This window comes from Ursus arctos, unplaced genomic scaffold (genome assembly GCF_023065955.2).
Source record: "Ursus arctos isolate Adak ecotype North America unplaced genomic scaffold, UrsArc2.0 scaffold_7, whole genome shotgun sequence".
NCBI classification, from domain to species: domain Eukaryota; kingdom Metazoa; phylum Chordata; class Mammalia; order Carnivora; family Ursidae; genus Ursus; species Ursus arctos.
Genome location: NW_026623089.1, coordinates 69,294,131 through 69,313,478, shown reverse-complemented (window position 1 = coordinate 69,313,478; position 19,348 = coordinate 69,294,131). Strand labels below are relative to the sequence as shown.

The window sequence follows — 19,348 nt, the reverse complement described above, 5'->3', positions numbered from 1 at the left end:
AAAACTGTAACTACACTATACATTTGCTTCTGTTACATGTGAATATGTTTGCTGCCCTTTAGAAGCAGTGAACTATCTGATGTCCAAATGAATGAACGGATGTACGACTGGGTGGACTGGTAGGTGGGGGGAACAGGTCGATGGATGGATACACATCCATGGTGGTTTGATCTGTTTCCAAACCATTCACAAATAAACTGCTTCATGAGCAGTGTTTGAAATTCTGTGCAGTGGTTTTCTGAAGCCTCTGCCTGGCCCACGGGCTTCTCAAGAGGGAGTACGACGGCAGTGGGGTCTAGTTTGAAAGTGATCCTTCCTCCACCTTCCAGCCATCACACTGAAAGCCCGCAATGTCATCCCAGAGAATCATAAGATACAAGGCAGGTTACAGAGGGAACACGCACAACTACACAGGCATTGGTTCCAAGTCTTCCTCGTGTTTTCTAGGATAAATTCTAATTACATAATTTTATTTACATGTAACTTTGAAAACATACCCACTGCATAAAATCAGATAAACACATAAAAGCTTTTGTATGTTAAATATTTAATGAAACAAAATGCTGACTTAAAGTGAAAGAGTTTGGATGAACTCTTAAAATCTGTTGCTCTGGATTACAGTGTTTAAATAGTCTTCAAACTCTTTTATTCTTTAAGACAAAATGTACAGAGATGGAGATTTCGAGTCCTTCCTAGGTACTGCCCGCCAGTGTAATGCACTGCTCCATGAATAGTGTTTCTTAAACTCCCACACACGCACACCATGAGAACACTGCAGAAAACCCAAGTGTTTCACACCTAGCGCCATAATTATATTCATTTTTTAAGAAGAGGACATCTTAATATACATTCACTATGAGCAGACTCGATTTCTAAAGAGAAAAATAAGGAAGCAAAGTCCACATTCATCAGGAAGCATCTTTCTTCTGACCCTTTTGGAAAAAACCGTGAGGACATACCCAAATTTTTATTATACAACATTGTTATGAAGTAGATGGTGAAAAAGGATAAAAATAATTTCTTAATAGAGTCTCATCTAGTCACGTACAGTAGATGATACATAGCGGACTGACAAGGAGAAAATGTGAATGTCACAGAAAACATTTGTCAAAACTTGAAAAGTGTTCTGAGAGGTTCCATCGAATCTCTACATCTCAGGAGTCCAAAATAGCCTCTACCCTTCCACACTGCAAATCACCTGAGCGGAGTAATTTATTCCCTATAATTTTGAATGCTGTCATAAATTAAGGCTATCTCAAGCTGCATAGGAGAAAAGTGGGTGCCCATGTCCTAGGCAACTGTTCAAGGTCTTGTCACCATCAGTAACTGAAAGCAGTTCCCAGGTTCCTAACTGTACAAGTTCCTTCCTAGGCTCTGCAATAAAAGAAGGAAACAAAACTGGTCTGTTACTCTATTGATCAACGCACACTTGCCACTGAACTAAAAGACATCATGTAAAAAAAAAAAAAAATCAAAAACAAATCCCCTTCACCCCCTTAACACAGGATAAGTAAATACTTACTCCAGCTGGGGTTACTGAGTGTCTGCAGTGAGTCTCTCCAGTGACAGAGGCCCCATAACCTTTTCTATCTTAGCAGTCAGGACATGATTTCTTATTTCCAACGGAAAATTCTTTGGTATGTATATCCTTGTTTTGTCCTACATGGGCCTGAGTAGAAGTGGCTCAGAAATATTACTCAGATGGGAATCTGCAGGTGCACAGAACAAAACCCAGCTTCTGTTCGCTTAGCAGGAAGGGGCTGTGGCATTGCCACAATGATGTCTCCTGGAGCTCGGAGGACGAGCTGCATCATGACCTTGACCCAGGAGGGAAATAGCACCCAGGATGGAGTCCTGAAAATCGCCACTGGTCCCTCTGGGTCACTCTGCACACCTCCCTGATTCTTCTATGTAGACCAGCTTTCTCTGCCTCTCCATCCACACAGAAGCCAGAAGAGCCCCTTCATAGCATCTCCTCCACTTGAAACACCACCCCAAACTAGACCATAACCTCCTGATTTTAAGGTCGAATTTAATGGTTGAGTCAGCATGTGTCAACAGTCCATGCCAGTCTAACCTGTGGTGCCCAGGAGGCAGATGATGCCAGTCTGGCTGCTAAGAGCCCACCCACAGGATGTGGTGCCAGGCAGTGAAAGGCATGATGGCGAGCTGGGAAGACATCCCCAAAGGTGTTGGCTCCCATCATTCTCATACAGACATGTCATAGGCCCGTTTTACCTCTCCCTCCCCTGATACTTTATTCTTGTCTGTAGAACACATTTTCAATTCCCCCTGATCCATTTCCCTGGGCTCTGTTCATTTTTTTCCATATCATTTTTAACAGGAGCTTATCAAAACCATACTAAATGCTCTGATACAACATCGGCTAATGTAAGCTGGAAGAGTGAGATTGCTTGTCAGTGTTTTTAGCTGAGTCAAGGTGAAGACCCAGGACACTGAGCAATGGGAGGCTCATTTCTGGATGGAGAAAGGCCATCAGAAATGCTCTGTGCAGGATAATTCTGGAAGGCTCCACAGAAATGTAGATGCATATCAGCCGTGTGTGTGTGTACAGGACCTTTCGCTGATACATTAAGCAAACGTTTACTGCTTTAGGTGCCACAGATGCTCTGTGACTGGGGGACAGAATCACCATAGTTCTATAAGCCAAGAGCCACACTGAGGACTGGGGATGCAGCCGTGAGCCCAGTCCGCACAGGGCTCACCATTTGTCAGTTTCAGCCACACGTCTGAACCAGTCGTCTGAACCAGTCGTGACAACACGTATGTGAAGTGACCGCACTGTGGAGCCCTGGCAAGAACACCTCACCAGATCTGGGTGGTCAGGGAGGCTCCCTGGAGAAGTGACACGTAGCCTGGGACCTGGGTGGGTAAGGGGACAGGCATCAGTGGTCCTCCTGATGACAAATGTCAGACGACTGGAGCATAACGCACTCGAGTCAGTTTCTGCTCGCAGACCAACTTCATCTTCCGCATTTCCAAGTGGCTACGGTCCTCAAGCTGAATTACCTTCTAGGAGCAGCGTATGCACATTTCTGTGCATATGCTAGTCATCTGCATGGAAGGCAAACGTCCCCTCCATCCACTTCCTGTGGCTTTTTCCCCCTCCAGCTTCTGACCTGCACCCCCCACTGTGAGAAAGGGCTCTTGAATCACCCCCAAGCCTGTCTTCACCATATGTCGGCTATCTTCAGGTTTCACTCTCTCTCCCTCTAGTCTGGGAGACCCCAGGGTGAGGACTGTGTCGCTACCTTCTGGATGCTGGCACACACACTAAGTGTTCAAAAAGTTTGCTGAATGAATAAACAAAAATGAAGGATTATTTACCGATGCCAGGCAAAGGGCCAAATGCTATATATACATTATTTCATTTACTCCTCATGACGATCCTTGAAGAGTGGTGACATTATCCCCCATTTTACAGATAAGAAAACAGAGGCTCGCAGAGGTGAGTGACTTGCCAGCGGTGACAGGGCGACAAAGGGATGAAGCCAGGATATGAAGGCAGCTGCCAAGATCCATTTTGTCCGCTTCTCCCGACAACATGAGCTACTGAGGCTGCCCCACCTGCATGCAGGGCTGTAATTCAAATGAGCAGCCTTCTCCACACTCGGTGAAATGCTTACCAGCTCAACCGCTCATCCACATGTGTATTAATTTTTTTTTTAAGACTTTATTTATTTGACAGAGATAGAGACAGCCAGCGAGAGAGGGAACACAAGCAGAGGGAGTGGGAGAGGAAGAAGCAGGCTCATAGCGGAGGAGCCTGATGTGGGGCTCGATCCCAGAACACCGGGATCACGCCCTGAGCCGAAGGCAAACGCTTAACCGCTGTGCCACCCAGGCGCCCCCTAATTTTTTAATTCAACTAACCTGAATGTGTTCAGCTGCTTGAGAAAAGGACAAATGTCCACCACTGGTGTTTTAGATCAGACACCTTGTAAATAGGACCAGGAGAGACTTCTGAAGTACAGTGAGAAATTCCCTTGCCTGGGCTCTGTTTCCCTGGAGGTGAGTCATGGCCCTTCATGACCAGATGCAAGGGGTTTATAACCCCCATCCCTGATCTGAGCATACGGAGCACTGTGCTTCCCTAAAAGATAATAGTCCTGCATTTTAATTCTTTTGACTCTCAGAAAACCATTTACTACCTCGTTAACATGTATTCATATTCAGGAATAAAACAGACTCACTGAGACATTAGCAAGCCTTATTTATGTTCTCTGCTCACTGCGGCCCACCCCTGCCACCTCCAACTTTTTCTCCTTTAAAAATCTTTTCAATCTAGTATTTCAATATGCCAAGCTCCAATCTAGAATAAACGTTTACAACCAAATTATAAATCTCTTACAAGCAGGTCATTTTTGAATTGCTGACCTGACCTTTACTATTCTGGGAGGACCAAACAGAAGTTGCTCACCATGAGTTCAATTATACTATGAGCCGCAGTTTCAGTTCTTATTGGTAACAACATCAGCCACCTATACTCGCAGTCTGGGCTGAAACGGCACAGTAGAAAGATGGTCTTTCTCCATCAACCACCTCCCCCCTTACCTCACACAAACCCTTTCTGGCGTTTCTAACCTGGAGGATCCCAAAACATGAGACTGCCTCATTACCAGGAGAGTTACTCGGAGACCTCTTTCTCAGCTTGAACTATAAAACCTCCACCCACCTAGATGGGACGGTTTTGCTCAGGAATCCCCATGTTCCCAACTAAGGCTCAACTTGCCAACTGCAGGCTAGAGTGGACTAGACATGGGGGGGTCATTTGGGACTAGTCCTTCCTCCTCTCTACAAATGACTTAAAACTAAACTCGTCAGCATTGTTTCAGAAAGTGCCAGCACCATGTAATATTAATAAGCCTGCTCAGAAGACAGCTGTACCTCATTTTAAGGAATACACATGACCACACCCCCCCACCCAAAAGCTATTTCTAAAAAGTTTCTTTACTAGAAAAATGTTCAAGGGCCCCCTGTTTGAAACCACCCATCAGGAGAACCTTTTGCAAAGTACAACATCCCCGCCAACTGTAAACAGTGTATCCATTTCCTAGATGCACGTATTTGTTGATCTATGCTTCCTGACAAAGGCACATCTGTGCACATCTGTGCAGTGAACTTCCTCTCTCATCACTGATCTCTGTTTTCTGGCATTTAGTAAGTGCTCCAAAAGAGTTTGCTAAATGAGTAGATGAAAATAAGCATTTATAAATGCTCTTTCATCCTGCATAAGAGCCTCCATCCGGGATCTGCAAAGTAGTTACTTCAATCATCTCTCTGTCAAAACGCCACCGGTCCCCAATTCGTCAGGCCTGGCTACCATCATACTGATGGCTTATTCCTGATTTCTGTTCCTCACCCCTCCCTCAGTGGTGGGAAAGCAAGGGGGCAGCAGAGAATATTCCAGTTGGTCTTTTCTGTCCTGCTGTGATACAAGGTGGGAGGGGAAAGGAAGTCATTGAGAGGCTCTAGGCACATTGTTTTGAATTCGAAAACACTTTCTACAGGCTACCGATTTATGGTGAATGGGTACCAAATCATGTCAGCTGAAAAGGCAACAGGCTCTTCCAGAAGGCTGTTTATTCTAACCAGGCACGTCATGAGAACCTAAGAAGTGGTCCAGGAGAAATGAAGACAGGAGGTCAGGAATCCAGATGGCAGGCCTTTTAGGTTAGCACGACTGGTCAACAGAAGAGTTCACTTGGAGCATACATTTGACATTAGGTTATGAGGGCTTCTTATCCAAAGGTACACTTGGGGACATATGGCATTGTCTGGAAACATTTTTGGTTGGACCGATGGGTGGGGGGATGGCAGTGGAGTGCCAGAAGCCAGGGTTGCGGCTAAACACCCTACAATGCACAGGACAGCCCCCAGTGAAAAATTAGTACAAAATGTCGATCGTGCTGAGCTTGGGAAACCCCGGGTGAAACCAACGCTCGCCATCAGGAATCCTGGTCTACTCTACTGTTGGGCAAGCCAAGGACGCAGTCAGGATGGCAGAACAAGGAAGGAGGGAAGCAATTCCAAACGGACAGGAAGGCAGCAGAAAAAATCCAAGGACCCAAACCACTACAGAGGTCCATTCGAAGGTTCTCTCTCACTGAGGCCGGTGTCTCAGACCATACGCACACATTCACTCAACAAACATTTACTGAGCAACTGCTGTGGACCACCTGCTCTCTGGGCTCTGGATACACTCACAGCTAGGAACCCAAGGAATCCCCAAGAATCCTGCCCAGCGGTGTGGTTCGGAAACACGGAATGTGGAGCTTGGAGGACTTCAGCCACTGGGGAGAGGACCTCAACCCATCCTACTTGCTTGTTTCTAGTTTAATCCTCGGCTGACTGCTCCACACACGCCATCCCTCTCAGACCCAGGCGCCTTTAGGAGTTTTGTTTTTTTCAACAATTCCTTACAAAAAGTTCCTTGTGTTGGGGGAAACTTGTTCATCTCATGGCCTGGGGAGAAAATACTCGGCAAAGGTCATTTCTGCACTATTGACAGTTACCTCATTTACCTTAGCCGCCCAAAATAAAGACCAAAAATTAAGAGGGTAAGAACGAATACCTGCTTATTTCAGTAATGTCTCTTGCTACAAAAGGAGCTCACCTGCACCTCTCAAATAGTCTGAAATTCTCACTGCAGACTCCTTCAGTGGGGACACAGACAAGCCACTTTGAAAGATGGCCGAAAGGTGACCTAATAATGCCAAGGATGAGGCGTGCAGCAGCCCACAGCCTGCTCTGCAGACCATGAGCATAATATTTATTTCGTAATCATCATGTCTCCCAGCTTGCTCGGTATGATTATTCGCCTACAAACAGAAGAACTGATAACCAACATATAGATAAGCCTCTTTTTCTTTCCATTCTGATAGAAATAGCAAACAGCCAAAGGACTGCCCTAAGATGTCTTTGACTATATTAATAAAACATTAGCTTCTCTAAATTTAAACTTAATATCTAATTAATTCGTCAAAATGTCAGTTGTCACCTAAAGCATTTTAGAAAAAAGGAACTACCCTGGAATAAAGAAGAATCTTCATAGGGATAAAAAAGAGTGGAGCAAGCTGACTTTACTCAATCACAATGATTGCTGTTGCCTTGTCTGTTCATATTATTCCTTCGACGAAGGCTCAGAGAGAGGATATTTAAGAATCCACTGGTGGTACAAGAAACTCTTCCATATGGCCTGTCCCCTGTCTTAATTATAAAGTGTGTTTGTACCAAACGCAGTCATCACTGATGTGGCTCCCTGCCCACCCACCAAGTCACGAACCCTGGTGAAAATTTCCACAAAGCACATGGGGCCACGTCACAAATAAAATTACAATGATAAATTTTTGCATGACTTTAGGGCCTAGATGACTCCATGAAGGCTGTAATTTGTCTTTAGTTATTAAGAAAGCAGAGAACAGAACTAAGAAATAGGAAATTTCTAGTAGAAATTCAGCAAGCAGAAATAGGACCTGTCCTATCTTTACCTATAAGAGAAATGGTTTCCAACGGGTTTGCATTCTTTTTGCATTGTTTCATTCTACGTCCAGCATTCTGCTTAAATGAAAACTTGGTCCCTTGCGTTCCTTCTGTGATCCAAAGCCAATGTATCAGCTACGATTTTAGCAGCAGAAACAGGAGACTGGAGGAGACACAGATAACCTTTTAAAGGTTTATACAGAGTTAAACACAATCACCACAGTCCCTTAAAAACAAGTAAGGCCATGAAAACAAAACATTAAAATCCTATGTTTTTCCGCCTGCAAATAAAAGTAACCAGCTAATTGCTAGCATTCGGCTGACCTCTGGCTCAGAATCAAGGGCTTTAGGAGAAAACGAGACATATTGTTAGAGCTAAATATGATTAATTTACACAAGCCTGGTTTTTTTTTTTTTTTCCTAAGGACCAATAAAGTATTTTCCAATTTCAAGCAATGAGGGGGAAAAACAAATCCCCAAATCATTAAGCTGTTAGTCTTTATTACAAATGCAACGAAGCAGTACTCATTTCTTGACTGGGGTGGTAAACGGCAATGTTTTGGCTACGCCAGACAACAGTGATGGGGCCATTTAATTACGGTTTAGGGTTATAGGTGTCTAGAGCTGGTCACGGCCAACTTCTCCCTTCCAAGTGAGAGGAAGAAATGCCCACCAAATTAGTCCTGCTCACACAGGTCCTATCTGTACAACTGATCACAGCACTGCCAAAGCCAACAGCTGGGGCCCACTGGCAAAGAAAAGTTTCAGCTGCTCCACCTGGCACCAACCATTTATCTCTCCGGTACCGAATGCCATTATCTAGAATGATCCACACAGAACCTCTACACCGAGGACAAATAAAGACATGAGGAAAGAGGAGCCAAGGAGTTTAAAATCAAGGCCCCAGAATCCTCCACCATCATCAGGGCCCAGGAGACAAAGGGAAGAGTGAAAATCCAGGCCCACTAAGTCTGCAGTCAGTCTCTAAGCCAGCTGAGCCGGACCCCAGGGCGAGTAACACTTTCGAATCCGCAGGGAAGCCACACAGCGCAGGGTACGCGGAGTTTCCAATCTGTCTCCCTACTGCGAGACACCTCAAGAGCAAGGGGATGAGAACAGAGAAGCGCCTGTGGGAAGGGGTGGGGGCGTAAGAGAACCGATCAGAAATTCCCAAAGGTCCTGGAGAACTCCGTCTTCGGGTGTCTCCTAAAAGTTGCAAAGCTGGGTCTGCATCTGCGGGCGGGCAGCAGGCGGGCGGCTGGGCGCGTCGCAGCGGGCGCTCCCCAGCTGCCAGGGACAAGGGCGGGGACGACGGATCCGCAGAGGGTGGCGGCGACGGGGGTGGGGGTGGGGGTCTTACTTTTGTAGCTCGCTGCCCAGGGCTGGTAGCCGTAGTAGCCGGTGATGCGCAGGATCCGCTCCTCGATGGACGTGAGCCCCACGGGCCCGCTGGTGAGGTCCTCCACTGAGCGCGACCATTTCAGATCCTCCTTAATAGCCTCGTCCACCACCAGGTACTTCAGCTGCCGGAGCTGGGGGCTGATGTCGGACAGTCTCCGGGGGCTGACGTCCGGTGACCTCCTCATGCCACTGAGGCCGAGCGGGGAAGTGGGCGGGGAGGGAGAGAATGGTGGATATCCCGGTGAGGGGCAGACCCGAGGGCGAGCAAGGGCGCAGTAGGGCCAGGTGCCGCCGCAGGGCCGGCGCTCGTCCCCGGCCACCGGCCGCCACCCACCCCAGCGACCCCGGCAGTCTCGGCGTCGGGTCCCGTCTCCCGCGCCCGGCCCCGGACGCCTCGGGGCAGTGCAGATTGGGGCGAGCGGCGAGGGAGAGGATACCCGAAACTTCCCGAGCAGCTCCGCCGCGCGCCGCCCCTACCCGAGCCCCAGGCTGCCCCGCATCCCGGCTGCCGCCGAGGGCCTCCCGCCCGCCCGCTCGCGCCCCCAAGCCCGGGCGCTACTCACACGGCGATGCTTTTGCCCCTGGGTGCGCCGCCGGGAAACTCTCGGATCCCCATGGGCACCGGCAGCGTGGGGCCGGGAGCTCCCAGACTTGAGGCGGAGGGGCCGCGCGGGCCGGCGCCGCCCGCAGTCGCGGCCCCAGGGAGGTGGGCGCACTGCCCGCCGAGGGTCCGCGCGGCGCCGGCTGCCCCGCGCCTCCTGTGCGCGCCCGCGCCCGCCGTCCCCGAGCGCCTCCGCGGCGTGCGGCGCGACCCGGGCGCGGCGGCTCACCCGGCTCCAGCCGGTCCGCGGCTCTCGGCAGGCAGCCGGCGGCCGGGGCTGGGCGGGCTCCTCGGCTGTCGCCGTCGCCCGGGCACACGGCGGGCCCGGGAACCGCGGCACCCGAGAGAGCGCCGGCAGCTGCGTGCGCTCTCGAGGCACCTGGCTGGCGGGCTGTGCCCGGCCCGGGAGCGCCGCAGCCAGGCGGGGGCGCTGCTGCCCCCTTCCCACCGCCCGGTTGTGCGCGGGGCTCCGGAGCCGGCCCCGGCGGCGCCGGCGCTCCGAACCTGGGGTTTGGGGCGCGCTCCTCCTCCCCTCTCGCGTGCCTCGTCAGGTCACTCTGCTCCCGGTTCCGTAGTTCGGCTCATTCCAATCAATCACTCTATCTCTCTAGCCTCTTCTCCTCCTTCTAAAACAATAGGCAAAACTACTTGGAAAGACAGAAACCTGATTCCATATCCACAAAAACCATGCTCGGAATGCCAAATAAATAGCATTTCCTAGGCAAAGCCGAGACCCAGGTGAAATGATTTCTTACGCCCCGGGGCTAGTTCACTCAGGTCTAGCCCTCAGAGAGCTTGCCTTCTCGTTGATGACGCAATTACCAAATCAGGTCCGTCTCCTTAGATTTCCATTTTACTTAGCGTCTATCCGTTTTTCTGTCCGCAAGCCATTCTCTCCAGAACACCTCATCACTTTTCATACTGTTATTTTTCTGTTACAGAAAACAACATAGGTTCGTTACGGGCAAATTTAGAAACTACAGAAATGTGTAAAGAAAATACTCATTATCCAGCCAAAGATAACTACTTGGAATTATAAGTGTATTCCCTTCCACTCTTTTTTCCCTTGTAAAATACATTTTTCACAAAATCAGAATCCAATTGTACACACTACTTATTAATAGGACAATGTTTTACATTCAAATTCTATTGTGTCTCAGCAAACTAGGAATAGAAGGGAACTTCCCTAAATTAATAAAGAACATTACAGAAACCGACAGCCAACATCGCATTTCCTGGAAAGAAACTAGAAGCTTCCTTGCTAAGATCAGGAGCAAGGCAAGGATGTCTCTTCTCACCTCTCCTTTTCAGTATCAACTGCAGTCCTAGCTAATGCAATTTGTAAGAAAAGGAAATGAAAAAGTGTATCTTTGGGGAAGGAGGAAATAAAATTGTCTTTGTTCACAGGTGACATGATCATCTACGAAGAAAACTTAAAGCAATCAACCAAAAATTAACTTGGAATAAATATTGGTTATAGCAAGTTTGCATGATACAAGATTAATGTACAAAAGTCAATCAACTTCCTATACACCAGCAATGAACAATAGGAATTTGATATTTAAAACATAATACCTACCTACCTGAGCACACAGAAAAAGTGAAATACTTAGCTATCAGTAAATATATACAAGATCTATATGAGGAAAATTGCAAAGCTCTGATGAAAGAATCAAAGAAGACCTAAATGCAAGATATCCCATGTTCATTGGTAAGAATATTCAATATTAATATGTCAGTTCTTTCCAACTTGATGTACAGATTCAAAGTAATGCCACGCTCTCAGCAAGTTATTTTGTGGCTATCAGCAAACTGATTCTAAACTTTATATGGAGAGACAAAAGACCCAGACTAGGCAACAAAATACTGAAGAATAAAGTTGGAGGGCTGACACTACCCAATTTTAAGACGTACTATAAAGCTACAGTAAATGATACAGTGTGGGACCGGCGAAGGAATGGACAAGGGGATAAGTGGAACAAAATATAGAGCTCAGAAACAGATGCACACAAATACAGTCAAGCCATCTTTGACAAAAGAGGAAAGTCAATTTAATGGAGAAAGGAGAGTGTTTTCAACAAATGGTGTTGGAACAATTGGGCATCTGCATGAAAAACAATGATAATAAGCCTAAATATAAATTGAAAAAATTATAAAATTCTTAGAAGATTAACATCAGAGAAAATTTAGACAACCTTGGGTTTGGTGATAACTTTTTCAATACAAAATCAACGGCGTGATCCATGAAAAAATGCTAATAATTTAGACTTCATTAACATTACAAACTACTCTCCAAAAGACACTGTCAAGAGAATGAGATGACAAGTCACAGACTGACAGAGAATCTCTGCAAAAGCCATATCTGACAAAGGACTCTTATTCAAAATAAGAATACTTAAAACTCAACAAGAAGAAAATGAACCACCCAATTTAAAAATTGGCCAAATACCTGAACAGACATTTCACCAAAGATGATATACAGATGGCCGATAGGCTTATGAAATGATGCTCAACGTATGTCATCCCACAATTACAATTTAAGACAATGAATGAGACACCACGACACACCTGCTAGAATGGACACAGTGCAAAACTCTGACACCACCAAATGCTGATGAGAATGTGGAGCAACAGGAACTCTCGTTCACAGATGGTGGAAATGCAATAGTCTTGCAGTTTCTTATGAAACTTAGGAAACCAAATATGCTCCAGCAATCTCATGCCTTGGTGAATTTCTAAATTAGGTTGAAAATACATGTCCACGCAAAACCCGCACACAAATATTTACACCCTCATAATTGTCCAAACAGGGAAGCAGCCAAGATGGCCTTCAATAGGCAAACACTGTGATACGTTCATTCATACAAGGGTATATTATTCAGTGATAAAAATTAATCACCTATGAAGTCATGAAAAGACATGGGGAAACCTTAAATGTATATTGTCAAGTGAAAGAAGGCAATGTGAAAGGTGATATACTATATGATTCCAACTCTATGACTCTGTGGAAGAGGCAAAGCTATGGAGATCGGAGAAAGATCAGTGGCCACCAGGGGCTCCTGGTAGGGGGGAATGGTGTGGTAGACAGGAAGGGTTGAAAGAGTGAGCACGGGGGATTTTTAAGTCAGTGAAACTATTCTGTATGATATTATAATGGTGGATACATGCCATTTTACATTCACCAAAATCCATAGATTGTGCAACACCAAGCGTGAACCCTGATATAAACTATGGACTTTGGTGGATAATGATCTAACAAGCATACTAAGATCATGCAGGATGTGGATGCTGGTGGGAGGCTGTGTGTGTATGTGGGGGTGGGAGGGATTTGGGAACTGTGTACTTCTCCCTCAATTTTGTTGTGAACCTAAAATTGCTCTAAAAAATAAAGTCTATTAATTTAAAAATTATATTCTGCAGCTTTCCAGTGTCACAGTATTCCTCTAAAATATTACTTTTACTGTATATATCATTTTTATGGCTGTTATGATCATAAAAGCAACAAAGCCATTGTAAGAAAAAAAGTAACAAGCAATACCTAGGTGTATAAATAAAAATTTAATATCTTCCATAACTGTACATAATTTTTAAACTTTCTTTTGTGAAAGCCTTAGGAACAACATGTTTCTCTCTCTCTCTCTCTCTCTCTCTGCATGAGCATGTGTATAAGTTTTCTTCTTAATCCCTTTTTCTAAGACTTTGGGACAAATCTTCTTTCCCGGTACCTGAAATATCTCATCCTAAGCCAGTCTCGGACTGCCGTGAAAAAACTTCGACTGGTGTTTCTGAAGCATCCTCAGAGATCATGACCACCTGAAGTCAAAATCACTCAAGACAGTTGTTTAAAAATGCTGATTCTGAATCATTTCTCCTTGTGGGCATGGGAACTCTCCCATGTCACTGAAATCTCCAGGTGAACACTCTTTGCACACTCTTTGCACACTGAGAGCCAATCACATAAACAATGTCTGAAGTTCTGTGAACTCAGCATCCCCCACCTTGCTTTTCTAGACACATTTACTGAACCCAAGGGAAGGTCTAGGCAGAGTCGGAAGAGGACAGAGTTCACTCCCCATGTAATCATCACAGTCTGGCTGCTGTAATTCTAGGTAAGGTCTTCAACCTTTCTGAGCCTCTGTTCCTGTATCTGTATAAAGGAGATGATCCTTGAAAGCTTGTTGTGAAGACAGAAGGAGTTAATACATGTAAAGTACTTAGAATAGGGCCTAGCACATGGCCAGGGCCAGTACTTAATAGACACGAGCTATTATTAGCAATGGAGCTACAGGTTGAATCATTATTTTTGACACCCACATCAAACTGCTGACTCATATCTGCGTTCATGTTGCCGAAAATCTCTACATAATGCTCACATGTGCAGCTGCAAAGCCACACGCTGCCCCCCTCCCCTTTGAAATAAATAGCATGGGGTTCGGAGCCAGATACAATAGCTTAACTACTGGCTTCTCCACTCACCGGGTAGAGAGCCTTGGCAAACTTCTTTAAGTTCTCTAAGCCTCCTTTTTTCACAACACCCTCAGTTATTATAAAGATTAACTAAGTTCAAGAACATGAAGAATTTAGCACAGGCTTTATGGGGCGCCTGGGTGGCTCAATCAGTTAAGTGTCTGTCTTCAGCTCAGGTCATGATCCCAGGGTCCTGGGATCAAGTCCCCTGTTGGGCTCCCTGCTCAGCGGGGAGTCTTCTTCTCCCCACCCACCCCTCCTCCTCCCCCTCCTCATCGTGAATGCACAGGCACGCATGCTCTCTCTCTCTCTCTCAAATAGATATAATCTTTATTTTTTTAAAGGAAATTTTATTTTATTTTTTTAAGATTTTATTTATTTGAGAGAGAGAGAGGGAGAATAAGCAGTGGGGAGGGGCAGAGGGAAAGAGAGAGAGAAGCAGATTCCCTGCTGAGCAGGGAACCCAGTGGGCTAAATCCCAGGACCCTGGGATCATGACCTGAGCTGAAGGCAGACGCTTAACTGACTGAGCCACCCAGGCACCCCTTAAATAAAATCTTTAAAGTCTCTCTAAAAAAAAAAAAAAAAAAAAAAAAAAAAAGAATTCAGCACAGGCTTTAGTGGTCAATAAATATTAGCCAGGACAATCATCGTCACTTCCGTAATGTTTACATTTGTCAGATACAGTCATTGCTGTGACATCTCAGGAGGTTTGGGATGGCGACTTTGTCAGCTGTTGCAATCGCTGCCCCCACCTCACCAGGTACTCTCACCTCCACAAGCAGTCCTCTTTAAATCTTGTTCCGAGGTCTGTAAATGATATTCAGTACTTCTGCAGGGGCTGTGTGATACTACGTGTGCAGTCCCTTGTTGATGTTGGGGCCAGCAACCTACCCTTCCAATCACGTGTGGTGGTGAGCCAGCATCATCCAGTAAAGGCCACATGCACAGGCAGCTGCTACAGGCCCTCCTATCACCCACGTCATCCAACAGCTGAAGCTCAGCTTTGGGGCGCAGCAAATATCACAAGTGGATGATCACTGGTGAAATTACTTGCTTGCTGGATGGCATGATGAGGGTTGGGAATGGGCTCCCATTGGGGAATGATAGGAATTCAAGATATGTGGAACAGATAGAGTATTTCAAAGATCCGGGTTATACAGGATTTGGGACCTTGCTGGAGGAGGTCATTGAGAAAATGTGAGCACCAGTCGACCTGTGAGCTGGACCCAGACAGTTGGAGAGTCCTCCCCTGCTCCCCTGTCCTTGAATGTACATTCTACCCACTGTTCCCACGCGGTAGGAGCTGTTTCAAGGGGCAGTCTTGAGAGAGTGAGGTGTTGAGACCATCTGGATGGTGTATGTTACTGAACCCAGTTAAGGCCTCTATATAAGCTTTTAAAATTCTGAAGGGCAGATGCAGAGATTTACTCACCTTGTGGCCGCCCATGACAAGCCTCATATGTAAGTTCCCTTGCTTATTAAACCTGCCACCTACCAATCTGGAGGGGTCTGCCTCTTTGTTCAGTCTCTCCTTCCTCTCTGTGTACGGGGACCAGTTTCAGATTTCACCCAGAGAACTCCCAAGGCTGTGAACCAATAAATCCTTATCCTTAGAGATGGTATCCAAAGTTTGCCATCCTTCCTCCAGCCAAGGGGTGTAAGGATTTGTAGTTGCCAATTGTAACTACAAAGATAATGGAATCCTGCTCTAGAATATTGTCCTTCTGCCTGGAATGAGTGTTAGATGTGGTCAGAACACCTAAAAAAACAGAATGCTGAAACTTTGTCTAACTTATTTGTTTTTTAAGATTTTATTTATTTATTCAGGAGGAGAGAGAGAGAGAGCACACAGGTGGGGGGAGGAGCTGAAGCAGAGAAGGATAAGCAGACTCTGCTGAGCAGGGAGCCCGATGTGGGGCTCCATCCCAGGACCCTGAGATCATGACCTGAGCTGAAGTCAGACGCTTAAGTGACTGAACCACCCAGGTGCTCCAAACTTTGTCTAACTTAGAGAACAGGCTGTATAAACTTTTTTCGGCACACATGCTAATGAATGTTATTTGCTTAATAATTGTGTGCATCTTTGGTGTAATCTGATGTAAACTTTTTTTTTTTCATTATCTGATAGCTAAGTTATGGGTTACTACTTTCCCATTTACTTATGCAAAAAATTCATTTGCTAACACCATCCATCCAAAGAGCCCAAGGGCTGTTCATGAACTTATTGGCTTAGGTCAATTTGCGATACATCATTTACAAAGCAGTGTATAACGGAATTTTGGCTGCTCCAAACATGAAAGTGAGATCCTGATACAAGTTCTGTTTGGAATATTTGAGAACATCCAGAACCACAAAAAGCACCAGTGAAAATATTTCAAAGAAAAAAAATCTCTATACTGGTGGTTCTAAAAATGCACAATTTTTCAGAATTGCTTCAGGTGCTAGTGGATTAAAGACTTAACTGTAAGACTTAAAACCATAAAACTCTTAGGAGAAAAGACAGAGAAAAAGCCTCTTGTCCTGGGTCCTGGCAATGATTTTTTGGATGTGACACCTAAACAAAATAAAAAAATAAACAAGTGGAACTATATCAAAGTAAGAAGCTTCTGCACTGCAAAAGAAACAATCAACAAAATGAACAGGCAACATATGGAATGGAAGAAGGTATTTCCAAATCATATCTCTGAGAAGGGGTTAATATCCAAAATATATAAAGAATGCATACAACTCAATAGCAAAAATACCCCCAAATAATCCAGTTAAAAATGGGCAAAGAACCTGATTAGACATTTTCCCAAAGAAGATATTCAAATGGCTAACACATACATGAAAAGATGTTCAACATCACTACTCATCACGAAAATGCAAACCAAAACCACAATGAGATAGCACTTCACACCTGTCAGAATGGATATTATAAAAAAGATAAGAGATAACAAATGCTGGTGAGGATGTGGAGAAAAGGGAACACTTGTGCCCTGTTAGTGGGAAACTGGTGTAGCCACTATCGAAAACAGTATCGTGCGTCCTCAAAAATTTTTTAAAACCAGAACTCCCATATGCTCCAGCAATTCCACTTCTGGGTATGTATCTGAAGGAAATGAAACTACAATGTCAAAGAAATATCTGCACCCCCATGTTCATTGTAGCATTATTTACAATGTCCAAGACATAGAAACTGCCTAAGTGTCCATCAGCAGATGGATGAATGAATAAAATGTCAAACACACACACACACACACACACACACACACACACACACAGAGGAATATTATTCAGCCATAAAAAGAAGGAAATCTTGCCATTTACAGCAACATGGATGAACTATTCATTATGCTAAGTGAAATAAGTCAAATAGAGAAAAACAAATCTGTACGATCTCACTTACATGTACAATCTTAAAAAACCAAACTCATAGAAAAAGAGATCAGATCTGTGGCTGCCAGAGGTGGGAGGACAAGAGGGGGTTGTGGCAATTGCGTGAAGATGGTCAAAAGGCACAAACTTCCAGTTATAAATAAATACTAGGGATGTAATTACAGCATGGGGACTACAGTTAACAATGGTGTATGGAATATTGGAAAGTTGCTAAAGAGTAAATCCTAAAGGTTGTCATCACAAGGAAATACTTTTTTTGTAATTATATGAAACTATGGATGATCTAAATTTGTTATGGTAACCATTTTGCAATATATACATATGTCAAGTTATGCTATGCTCCTTATATAATGTTTTATGTCAATTATATCTCAATAAAACTAGAAGAAAATAAAATAAAATGCAGACTCTTATATTTTATTCATAGTGAGTTGTTTTCCTCCCAGTAAGCCTGGGACTCTGTATGTTAATGAGCACTCTTGATGAGGCTGACATAGATGATCAGCAAACTATACTCCTTAAAGACAGGTATGCCTCAAAACTATGTGGAAGCATTTAGAAGGTACTAATTTCCAGGCTTCTCTGCTGATCTTTCAATAAGAAACTCCTTTTTTCTTTTTTTTTTTTTTTTAAGATTTTATTTATTTTTTGACAGAGAGAGAGACAGCCAGCGAGAGAGGGAACACAAGCAGGGGGAGTGGGAGAGGAAGAAGCAGGCTTTCAGCAGAGGAGCCTGATGTGGGGCTAGATCACAGGACTCTGGGATAACGCCTTGAGTCGAAGGCAGACGCTTAACGACTGAGCCACCGAGGTGACCCTCAATAAGAAACTCCAGTGTATGGACTGCATAGAAACATTTTTTAAACAGTTTCTCTGGTGATTCTTTAACATATTAGATTAGCTCCAATATGGGGGTCATCTATGAATATGTATGTGTCTATTGCCTGTTTTAACTCTTGTCATTCATATTTTCTTGCTTATGCACATGTCTGGTAATTTTTACTGTCTTCCAGACATTGTTATTTGAAACATTATAGAGCCTCCAGATCACCACATTGCCCACCAGAGAGGGTTTTCCTTCTTCTCTTAAGTAGAGAGAATGAGGAATTAATCACTATAATTCAATCAGAAATTAAACTAATTTGGGATTAGGTTGCAATATTAGTAAGATTCCACAACTGTTTCGCCCTTTTTCCTTGGGCATAGTCTTCCCAGGCTTTTGATTGAAAGGTTGGCAGTTATTAATCTCCTGAGTTCTAAAAGACTGCAGGAGGTCCACCACATGCTTTTTAAAACTACTAAATATCTTTTTTAAAAATTTTTTTATTATGTTATGTTAGTCATCATACAGTACGTCATTAGTTTTTGATGTAGTGTTCCATGATTCATTGTTTGCTTATAACTACTAAATATCTTAAGAGAGAATTTGTTGGTGTCTTTAGGCAAGCCCCTTCTCCTGGTGGATCTTTGTGGCTTAATCTCCAAGGGACTATGTTAGGGCTGTTTCTGCCTTTAGAAGATCTGATCTAGCTCCCCAGCCTCCCATGCAAATCAGAACTCAGCAAACATTTCACATGAAAACTTGGGTTCTTCAAGTTTCCAATTTGTCCTCTAGCTCTATTCAATCACTAAAAGCTTTGCTGATTTCACTGATTTTTGGCAGACACCCTCTTCCAAGGTTATTTTCAATCTTCAACCTGTTCCCAGAACTGGCTAATATGCCTGGGGGAAAAGACAGTTGGTGACCATCAGCAGACCATAGAACAGTTTTGCTCTTCGGGAATATAAATTCACCTAATCATTGTTCCTTCCACAGCTCTCTGACACCTTTAAAAATATTATTTACCTGGCTTTTCAACTTGTTGCAGTGAAAGTGTTGGTCTGCCAAGACCTGCTACATCCTACCTAAATGTCAATGTCTTCCTGATACATATTTTTATAGATGTTTATTTATTTTTCTTTTTTTAAAGATTTATTTATTTGAAAGAGAGAGAG

At 44.5% G+C, this 19,348-nt stretch overlaps 1 protein-coding gene across 1 annotated transcript in view; it reads right to left on the bottom strand.

Annotated features, from left to right (window-relative positions):
• SLC35F3 (solute carrier family 35 member F3) overlaps positions 1-9,576 on the bottom strand; it is a 383,882-nt gene extending 374,306 nt beyond the window's left edge. Inside the window, exons 1-2 of the mRNA XM_044386054.3 lie at positions 9,468-9,576; positions 8,864-9,093 (exon numbers count right to left, since the gene is read on the bottom strand). Coding sequence (XP_044241989.1) covers positions 8,864-9,093; positions 9,468-9,520 — 283 coding nt within the window. The 5' untranslated portion in view covers positions 9,521-9,576. The remainder of the gene's footprint in view (positions 1-8,863; positions 9,094-9,467) is intronic.
• Positions 9,577-19,348: the final 9,772 nt, after the last annotated feature.